At 35.9% G+C, this 11408-nt stretch overlaps 1 protein-coding gene and 1 long non-coding RNA gene across 3 annotated transcripts in view; one reads left to right on the top strand and one right to left on the bottom strand.

Annotated features, from left to right (window-relative positions):
* LOC102123400 (uncharacterized) overlaps nucleotides 1-11408 on the bottom strand; it is a 107413-nt gene that overhangs the window by 2731 nt on the left and 93274 nt on the right. The gene's annotated exons all lie outside the window — the stretch shown is intronic.
* SCN9A (sodium voltage-gated channel alpha subunit 9) overlaps nucleotides 1-11408 on the top strand; it is a 180466-nt gene that overhangs the window by 135888 nt on the left and 33170 nt on the right. For both annotated transcript variants that reach the window (XM_005573366.5, XM_005573368.5), the window contains 2 exons: nucleotides 5000-5154; nucleotides 9410-9583. In XM_005573366.5, coding sequence (XP_005573423.3) covers nucleotides 5000-5154; nucleotides 9410-9583 — 329 coding nt within the window. The remainder of the gene's footprint in view (nucleotides 1-4999; nucleotides 5155-9409; nucleotides 9584-11408) is intronic.

The following is an 11408-nucleotide window of genomic DNA, read 5'->3' as shown; positions in this document are numbered from 1 at the left end:
ATCGCTTGAACCCAGGAGGCGGAGGTTGCAGTGAGCTGAGATCGTGCCACTGCACTCCAGCCTGGCAAACAAGTGAGACTCCATCTCAAAAAATAATGATGATAATAACAATAATGTACTTTTCTGTTAACTTGGTAGGAGGAGCCAAATCACCTTCCTTTCAAAATGTTTTGTATTCACCCACTTCCTATAAAATGACTAATCATTAATTCTAACTTTAGTAACACAATAACCAACTCCTTTGTGACTTATTTTTTCTTTCTTTGGAAAGATAATGTTAACAAATATTGTTTTGGTTATTTTAGACATTAAGAAATGGTGAAGAAAGCTTGTTTTCATAATCAATGTTTACATTAATTATATTGATCATGCTGTTATAGTTTTTAATGAATAGTCTGTCTTTGAAATGGTCAATGGTTTCTTTTTTCTTTTCTTTTTCTTTTTTTTTTTTTTTTTTTGAGAGCATTGGTTTAACATGATGAAACTCAGCATAGACTTTATGTAATGCACCATGAGAGCACATTAGTGAAACCACCCAAAAGAAATAGCATTTACTCACTGGGACCCATTAAAATGTATGAGAGATTCCCTGTTATGTTTACATTTAATTAATAGTCCTTTTAAAGAGAAGGTGTGATAGCATTGCTAACCAGCTTGGTTGGAAATCTCTTGGGATATACCTTTGCACGAAAACCAGACAGGCACTCCATCACTCTTGCCTCAAAATAAGAGAAAGAAACTCTCTGAGGTGTGATAAACCCTGAGGGCAATATTTATGAAACTTCATTTCAGATTGAAAGTTTACTAACTTTTCTAATTAGGATTTTTAGTGTTTTTATTTCCTCAATCATAAGAACAATGTTTCCCTTCAACTTTAAGATGGACAAAAGTAAATCCCAGAGAGTAAAATCTTCTTAACCAAAGGGATAACTTTCTTATCCAATAAGTTGTACCTGAGAAAGATAGATTCTTTCTTGTATGTGCTCATTGTTTTTAAGTTTAAGACAAACTCTAGAGCACTAAGTTAATATTAAAAAATTCATCTCATGTTTTCACTCTCGTATTTTTATTTGCCCAGAAAAAGATTAACTTAGAGTTAATTTTTGACCCTACCCTTTTACTCTGTTTTTATATCATTTAATTGAATGTTCTCTCTTAACTAAATGCATTTAGATAATTATTTAAGTACAGGATGATAAATAATTTCAGATCTGAGATCATGTTCACTGTAATTAGCATTGTATAAATGAAGCTATGTGTAGATTTTCCATCACCTTTTTTTTTTCTTTTTCATCCAATCTTTATGTAAAGTATAGAATTCACAGAGATGAGACCTTTCAAATTATGGCTAACTGCTTAGAAGATTATATAACTCTCTTTGGGGAATCAAGTCTTTTAAAAATCGACTATAAATGACCTATTAAGCCAAGTAGAGGACAACGATGAGTACCGTAAGCACAGACAGCAAGCATTAGAGACTCAGTTTGAGCCTTCTGGGAACTTAGAAACTTCCAGAGAGAAAGAACAGGAACACATAAAATATGCATGATAACAAAAACACCAGAGACATTGTAGGGGGAGAGGGAAACACCTTGTTTGCTGTATTTCTATAGAGCTGGAAATTAAAGTGCTAGAAAATAACCTCATATCAACTGGATCAATGCACTAATTAGACTTCAGAAACATGAAAAGATCCATTACAAAACATTATCTACCAGGTGCATCTTGTCAAAAGGATTCTAGTTTTGTTGTTTTAGAACATACATCTTATGATTATCTGAAGTTGTTCCTTGAAAGGCTCAATACTTGTTAATGAACTATACTGTTTTGCAGAAAAGGAAATCAATTTTTTAGAAATATCTAAATTTCAAACTTCTGAAACAGGTATCGAAAAAGTGCTGCCCATTATTACTTTCCCACCTCCTGCCTTAATCTAAAATGAGGTTTTTCGTCTAAAATTTTATGAGGAGGAATTCATTGTAGTTAGTTTTTAAAGAGTCGCTCTTTTCTTCAGAGTAATTCTAGTTGCTTTAATAAACTTTAAATTGATTTAAATTTAATTTTTCAATTTTTCAATCATTCTCTTTCTGGGCCTCCTACGTTCATAGCTCTGTTTATCACTGCTTGTAAAACGTTTTACTCTTTAGTTTCTCTTTTACTGCATCCACTTGGTTCTTCTTGTTCATCTCTCATTTCATCTACTTCAAAGTTTTCTCCTCTACCTGTCCTAGTGATGTATAGGTAAATATTTTTATAAACTGGTTCTCCAAAGAAAATAAAATATGCATACTTATATCATTTGTTATAAATTTTACTGATATTAAGGATATATGACACACAATTTACAAATAATAAAATATTACAACTTTTTATTGAACATTCTGTATATCAAATTGTTTATTAAAAAATGCTTTTTTTGAATCTTGCCAAACTTTTGCATGTATAGGCAACCTATTTTTGCAGCTAATAAACAAGTATAGTTTTAATATGAAGATTGCCTGGTATTTATGTTAGTCAGTGAAGTAAAAATGAAATGAAGAAGCTATATGTCAGATACTCATTTATCAGTGATGTAAGCAATTATTTGCAAATCAGAAAACAGAATTTCAATAATGAAAGGATTTTTAAAAAAATTTTTGTGCTATTCAGTGTAATGGCTACAAACACAATACACCTTGACTGTTTATCTGGTTTATTAGCATTTTCTCCATCATCTTCTTAATTCTACTCTAGAAAATCAAGAAGTTCTCATTTGTAGTGCTTGGAGATTTTTATAGTGTAAAGATTCCCACCATCACCAATTTCAAACTACTGATGTGAAGTTGCTAAATGCAGAGTTAAGAAGAGATTCACAGTAGTTAAACAATGTGACATACTCCCACCATCCAGATACAATAGGCCAGATAGAATAGACCAGCATCCAGAAAGAAAAGTTGCACAGTAATCCAGCAGTAAAGCATATTACTACTGTCAAGAGAGAATAATCCAGAGAGAATAGACCACCGTCCAGAAAGAAGAGATGCGTGATAGCCCCACAGTATGCCATACTTCTGCCGCTCAGACAGAATAGACATATATTGCCCAAAGAGCATAAATAATAGTAAAATACAGGAAAATAACTAGGAAGTGATATGTTTTAGTATTTATTACATTTCTTTAAAGTAAGTTATAGAATTCTAAGTTTATATAGTCAAATATTTAATAATGGCTGCTTTTAATAACAGACTAACAGGAATTTCTGACAGTTTAACAATGAGAATTGGTATGGGCTGCTTTCAGCACACCACTGAATTCTCTCCCTTAATTTTGTTGTTTCGGAATGTTTTGGAATTGGCCCTTTTTCCTCCTCACCCTAAATACTCTTTTTGTATGACCTCAAAAACTGTTCTGACTTCAACAGATACATGTATGCTAATTATTACTAAGTATTCCTTTCTAGACAGGCTTTTCCCCTGTTTCAGGTTCCCACCCCCATTTTAAAAATCTATAGGATATCTGTATTTAAACATTTCACAGGCCTCTCAAAATCATTACCTGCCAAGTCAGCTCCTGCTCCTGTGGTTTTCAATTCACTGCTGACATCCACGTGGTAGTCCTGGGCTCCTTCCTTTCTCTTACATCCAATATCCAATCAATCACCAAATCCTGCTGGTTTTATATGCCAAATATGTCCCGAATCTGTTACAGCTCTAGTTCCTAACTAGCGTTGCCCTGATCTTCCCCTCCTGACAGGGATACCGGACCGGAATCCGAAAGTTTTTCTGGGTATGGAACTTTCTTTACCCCTACTCCTCTCTATTCACCTCATCCAACTTATCCTCCATGTACCATGGAGGCATCTATTTACATTGCAATCTGTATATCTTGTTCCCTGCTTATAACCCTTTACTTACTCCTCAACCTGTATAGGATATAAACCAAACTCCTTAAGGTAAAGGCCAATGCTTTCCATAGTCTGACCAATTTCTCTAAACTCATCTCTCACCCTTGCCTCTTGTGTACGTTCTGCTTGCATCACCGTTCTAAACTGGTTTAAATTTCTATGCATAACAATTTTTGCTGCCCTCTTGGCCTGGCATTCCACCCAAACTCTTTTTTACTGATATTTTGGTTCAACCCAGGCTCCATCTCTTCTAGGAAGCCTCTACTGATCTCTCTTTCTCAAGAAATAAGCCAGGTTAGATTGACTTCTTCCATGCTATCAAAATGAACCCTATCTGTCACTTTAGTTGCCGTATCTAGTTATATTCATTTATTTCTGTGTTTATCTACCTAACCAAAACTTAACATAAATTCCCTGAGGAAAGGAAATCATGTACAGAAGTGAATACATAGAAGATATGTAACAAGGGTTTGATGGACAAATGAATGAGTTAATGAATGAATAAACCTAACCATTTTTAAGTACAATTTTCAAATTTTTGTAGCGGTATATTTTGTACATGAAATTTTAAAGCCAGATTTGTTTTTAACTTAGAATACTGGAAACAATTTCATCTGGATCTTCTAATCAAGATGACTTTCTTTTGAACCTAATTTCAGGACTTTACACTAATTTTCTCAATATTGTTTAGAAAGGTGTATTTCAGAGGGTTTTTATCATAGAGGAATTGAAGTATCATAGACTAGAAAAATTTATCTGGCAGAAAAGAAGACCGTAAAATTCATTTCATCTTCGGATTTTAGTTCATTCATTCATTCACACATCAAATGAAAGTGGTTTAAAGCCTGTGGAGGAGACTGAAGAGAAACTGGGGATTACAGAAGACACAAATACATAGTAAGCTAAAACTAACTAACAAGTATTAAGAAAACATCATGGAAAGTTAGAAGATGAAGGAAGGCAGCATTCAAATTAAATATATCTGCAACTGGAAGTATAGGTGTTGAAATTATTTGGTTGAGGGAGTATCACAGAGAACACTTTGCATTAAATCGTGTATTAAAAATTTTATTTATTCTAAATATCAAGATTTAACATGCATGTCTTTCTTGTCAGGTTGTGTACGGAGGTTCTCTTGCTGCCAAGTTAACATAGAGTCAGGGAAAGGAAAAATCTGGTGGAACATCAGGAAAACCTGCTACAAGATTGTTGAACACAGTTGGTTTGAAAGCTTCATTGTCCTCATGATCCTGCTTAGCAGTGGTGCCCTGGTAAATGATCTGACACCTAAGTCAACATATTGATTAAGTTGATATTCTTTAAAATGAACTAAAAGATAAAAATATCATGGCAAGTTGTTTTACCTAGAATTAATCCCTATGATTAGTGCCAATGAAAAAATTTTACTTGGGCTCAGTAAATAGTTACTGAACACTCCTACATGCCAGGCATTATCCTTGCTGCCCAGAATGCTGTTGTCCAAAGGACCACCCAGATGGCTATCATAGAAAAGAGAGTTTTACTGGCAATATCAGTTTGCAAAACAGGGAGAGAGTCTCTGGCATAAACTGAAAGCACTTTATCTGTAGAACAAAGAGAGAAGGTTAGAGGTTTTATTGAAAAGGGAAAATGTTATGTATTGCTCTTTGAGAAACTTCATTGGCCCTAGTAAGGATTTGGGGAGCTGGTAAGCTCCAATTGGCAAGCAACAGTGGTGGGCAAAATTAGTCCTAGAGTGTAGCAGGTTTCCTCAGAAGCTATAGATAAAACTAATTTCAAGTTACAACAAGCAGTTTCAACAGTCAGTGTTGCCGAGAATTACAATTCTTGGAGTAATGTTTTGTTCCCTGAGAGCTTTTCCTCCTGCCTTCTTGACTCTTAGTTGACTGTTGGTTAAGTATGTCAAGAATGACCCAATTTGTATGATCAACTTTCACAATGCAAAGATAAATGAGATCCAGGTAGTATTTATTCTTAAGGATCTAAGAGCAATGGAGAAGAGAAGAATACAAATGAGTAAATGTAGAACTTGCATGTGTTTGTAAGCAAAGTGTATATGTGATAAAGTTCTGTAGCAAGGAGAACAATCATCTGCTTGCAATTTCAGAAACGTAAATGGTGCTTTTCAGGGTCTAGAGAGACGAATAGGAATTTTCTAGTTAGGCAAGGCAGGCTGAGGGGAACAAGTATACAATGGTGAGGAGGCACAAAACAGCATCAGACATTCAGGAAATTAAAAGTTGCTGAACTGTAGCAAGTGTGGTGGGAAGAAGAATAAGTACAGGTGGCCAGAGATACTATGAGAAAGATAAGCAGGGTCAGCTTGTGAAGCATCTTGTGAGTTATAAAAAGGGAAAACAGATGGTAGTTTTAGGATAAAAAGTAGGACAAGTTTCTCATTTTTGTACACATACAAGCAGCTTCCATGGGAGTTGAAAGAGATCTGGTAGAATTACAAGCTTCCTGAACCTTTATCTTAATTGTCATTTTTCCTGCTGGCGCGGACAGACATGAGCCATTAGAAGCCTTTAGGAGCCCAGACCCAGCTAGATATACCACTGGAAGTTTCATTATACTAAAAATAGAATACTCAAGAACTTTGTAACTTGCCACAAAGACAGTCTTCATGAATTTGGAATTTGATTTTACTGTACTTAGAGGCTAATAGGTTGACCTGTTACTGTTTCATGGATGCTGGCAGAAGATATGAGGTGCTTGGGTCAGAGATAAAGGACTTTATTACTTATGCATGGAAAGTAGCATGAGTTTCAACATATTTCTGTTGGTTCCCCCTTTACCCAAGTCTCATGAGGGCGTTATATGAGCCTGAATGAGTGTGTACACATATAGTGGATTGATGTTACAGCTGAGGAACACTGAGCTTAGGGAACACATCTTTTTATACCAAGCAACATAAGTAACCCTGCCCTTTGTCCCAGAGACCCTACCTCATGTCTCAAGGTTGCTCACTGCAAGCACAACCCTGAGGAATGTCCCAGGTACGGAGCAGGCAGTGTCTGGCTTTCTTGGCACACTCCCCAACAACCTGCAGGGACCCACTGTGGCTTTCCTCTCCTAACAAGTCTCAACTCTCAGAAACAGAAAATGTGATCAGAAAAGCTCTATTGTCCTTATCTGGAGTTGTCCAAGTAGAAATCTTGATAGTGTCTACCATACAATGTATTCCTAATAACTAAGGAAGTTTATCCCATGCTGACTCACATATGTGACTGAGAATTTCAGAGAGGAGATTACAAAAAAAAAAAAAAAAAAAAAATTAAAGAACAGTTTGGAGTAATTCCTTGTTCAAAATGTCTAAAACAGAGGACAACATTTGGGGAGTGCATTCTCAAAACTTTATTTTAAGTAAATTGTATGAGGAAGAAAAGGGAAAGATATTTCAAGAAGCTGGTATTTGTACTTAGAGAGGTTGCCAATTAAACTAGATTTTTTAAAAGTATAGCAAACCCCCATGACACGTGTTTACCTATGTAACAAACCTTCTCATGTACCCTCAAACATAAAATAAAAGTTAAAAAGAAGTAATAACTCTCACTTAGTTTATATTTATTGTGTTTCAGAACCTTCTTTTAAATGTTCTCATTTAATTTTCAAACAACCCTGCAAGATTATGGTATTTTGCTTATTTTACCAATGATAAAGCTGGGTACAGTTTTAAAAGTTGCTTAATGTCCCAAAGCCAGCAAATGACAGAGCTATCACTGAATTGATGTCTAAAGTCAAAGTCACCATATCTTTTCACTGTGTCATGGCTCCTCAGAAAGAAGAGTACACACAAAATAGAAATAAATGAGTGGTAACTGAATTTAGTAACAGTAAAGTGTAAGTCCTAAATCAGATAGCGCTCACATAAGGTCATTCTTGCCTCCTCGCTCCTACATCCACAAAATTCATTCTGGAAGCTAGAACCCCTGTGGGCTGAATTCTAATTCCTGCTCTGGGACCACTCAGACAGAGGTTCTCATTATCAAGACTTCCTGTGACTCTGCTCTGACCCTGTACACCAGTTCTAGAAACAGGCTTCTTTTTCCTTGTGACTAAGCCCCTTCCTTGTCTTTGTATTTAAAGGACTGAGTCATTGCCATAGTTTCTGTTTAGATGGCTTGCCTGATTCCTCCAGAACTTGGGGGTGGAGTGGCAGGGAGGAAAATCCTGAGGGATAGAAGCCTCCCTCTGCACTTCAATTCCATTGAATTTCAGAACCTCTGCCAACTGCTGGGACCTTCTTTTTGCATCTTAGTAGGTCTGTTCAGTCTTTCTGCCCCAACTTGTCTCTTTTCTTCAATATTGATACCAACAGTTTCCCAAAACTGCTAAGGATAATTTTAGAGTATTGATAGCGGAACTTAGAATAAGAAGAATCTGAATGGCACAAGTTCGTTAGTATAGACAGTCAATAAATATAATATTATTCACGAAGGATACAGGTCTTTGACTTTCATTTTATCCAACAGGGTTAATGGTGTTTCAATCAGAAAGAGAAAATTCTAACACTTTAGACCTGTTGAGATCAGCAATCATTTTCAGTGTCTCAATGAGCCCTTTTTTTTTTTTTGAGATGGAGTCTCACTCTGTCCCCTAGGCTGGAGTACAGTGGCATGATCCTGACTCACTGCAACAATGAGCCCAATTTTTAAGTCCATTCAAATTCTTTGTCAAGGGACATGTGGCTGAAGTCCAAAGTCAAAGTCACCCTATCTTTTCATTGTGATGTGGCTCCTCAGAAAGAAGAGCATACACAAAGTAGAAGTAAATGAGTGATAACCAAAATTAGTAACAGTAAAGCGTAAGCCCTAAATCAGATAGAGCTCACCTAATGTCACATAATATTGTTGTGTGTCACTTACTAAAATTTCTTGGAAAGCATAGGAAGTACCGCATTCATGGAGAGAATCGAACAGTGATTTTCAGAGCTGAAGCTTTGAAGGATAATACATGGATAGACTGTCAAAGGAAAAAGCACGCTCTGTGTTCTATAGGCCTATTAAGCTACTGCAGTCATTCGTTTAGCAAACCTTTCCTTTCGTGCTGCTGTTATTAACATGGTGCTAGGCACTGGGATGCACAAGCATTTGAGAACTAAGAGAGGCTCCACATCCTACTGGTGGGGAAAAAGGGGAGTGTAGGTTGTGAAAAGTTTATAACAGGGGCTGATTATGGGATCATGTCTTAAATTGTTAGGACTTATCCAATTTTAATGGAGAAAGAGGAGGAATCAGATGGAGGTGGAAATGATCAGGTGTCAGAGATCATGAGTCTTTTTGTGGATTACAAGTAATTTCATTCTTTTGCACTTTCTCTTGACCTCTGATGACCAGCAGCAGCACTGGTGAGAAGGCTAGAACTAAGTGTTATGTGGTAACTGTAAACCCGAAAAAATGTCAGCTGGCCCATGTCAATATTATGTTTCAGTGTTCTTAGCATTAGAATTGTATTTTTCCTGGTTTTGTATGAATCATAAAGCTTAAGTTGTGCATGACTGAAACTTGAATATTATTTCCACAGGCTTTTGAAGATATATATATTGAAAGGAAAAAGACCATTAAGATTATCCTGGAGTATGCAGACAAGATCTTCACTTACATCTTCATTCTGGAAATGCTTCTAAAGTGGATAGCATATGGTTATAAAACATACTTCACCAATGCCTGGTGTTGGCTGGATTTCCTAATTGTTGACGTAGGTACTTTTGAGTACATTTTAAAAGATTTATTCTTACTGAGTGTTGTGAAAAAACCTTCACCAGTGTTGTATATTATTATATTTTAATTTTGTTAAGCTTCATATACTTTCAGGTTATAGGTTTATTCTTTTAGAAATATTAGCACAGCCAGTGGAAATATATCTGTGAGGCATATTAGAACAGAAATCATTCAACAAATATAAATTATTTCTGTGACATGCTAACATTTATAATTGAGTTTTTTATGTTTTCTGCAAAGGAGATGTGATTTAAAAAATATATATATATATGATTTGAATGTCATTCCTGTTAAGAATAAAACAAAATTTAGAAGTAGGAGGTGATAAGAGAAAAGGGCAGAGACACAGATTAAAGAGAGGAAATGATGACTATTCACAATATAAAATTGGAAGATAAGAGAGGATGAGGGGTATATCGAGTTGGCTGATATGTGAGCTAAAATTTTTCTAATTTAAGTAAAGTTAAACTTTGTATTTTTTAAAGTTAACTTCGTATTTGGGGAGGGCGAAGGCATGAAATTTTAAAATATCTATCTCAGGGCCGGGTGCGGTGGCTCAAGCCTGTAATCCCAGCACTTTGGGAGGCCGAGACGGGTGGATCACAAGGTCAGGAGATCGAGACCATTCTGGCTAACATGGTGAAACCCCATCTCTACTAAAAAAATACAAAAAAAAAAAAAACTAGCCGGGCGAGGTGACGGGCGCCTGTAGTCCCAGCTACTCGGGAGGCTGAGGCAGGAGAATGGCGTGAACCCGGGAGGCGGAGCTTGCAGTGAGCTGAGATCCGGCCACTGCACTCCAGCCTGGGCGACAGAGCAAGACTCCGTCTCAAAAAAAAAAAAAAAAAAAAATCTATCTCAGACCCAATTATAGGAAAAACCAAAACGAGACACAATTGTCTCTATCTCAAATATGCAACTTGCCCTTCATCTCCAGAATGGCAGTGGGGCAGTGGAGTAAGCATTATTATTAATGTAATAATTTTACATAATAAATTAAAAGAACTGATGAATACTTGCATGATGGAAAATACATAATAATTCTTTAGTTTACATATAAGCCTGTAAAAAAAGCACAAATATTTTTACAGGCTTCTGACTGAGATAGGGAATAAATCTTAAAACAGTCGGTGAGATCAAGGAATCTCAAATAGAAACTGATGGTACAACACCCATTGTTATCATTTCATTGAATGTACTCTATTTTATATTTTAATAATATAATTTAATAATATATATGACATATTTTGTATTATTTAAAATGGCGTTCTTACATTATTTTATAACCTCAATCTCCCAGTCTTATTTTTCTCAGAAGGATATGTTCTTTATCTTTTACTAATTCTTCTAGATATTCAGAAACCTAACCTTTGTGTTTAGGGAAGAAACATCCTATAATCAGTCACACTTTTTAGAGATTTGTTTACATATAATGCCTGACATAATTAGGGGTCAACACGCAAGTTTTTATATGCCAATAAGTGCTTTAAAATTTAACCAAGGGTTTGCATTATTGAGCTTTTAAGAAAAGTTGAATTCATAGAGCATCATACGTGGATTAGAAAATCACAAGTAAGCATGATCATAAATAGTAAAATCTGACTGCAGAATGTTACCCAAATTAGTCATATTTACTCAAAAGTTCAGTTTCTCAACTGTTATTTAAAGCTTCATAAACTTTTGGCTTCTGGCCAGGCGCGGTGGCTCACGCCTGTAATCCCAGCACTTTGGGAGGCCGAGGCGGGTGGATCACCTGAGGTCAGGAGTTTGAGATCAGCCTGGCCAAAATGGTGAAACCCTGT

Source organism: Macaca fascicularis, chromosome 12, assembly GCF_037993035.2.
Source record: "Macaca fascicularis isolate 582-1 chromosome 12, T2T-MFA8v1.1".
Classification (NCBI taxonomy): domain Eukaryota; kingdom Metazoa; phylum Chordata; class Mammalia; order Primates; family Cercopithecidae; genus Macaca; species Macaca fascicularis.
This window is presented reverse-complemented; position numbering and strand designations above follow the sequence as displayed.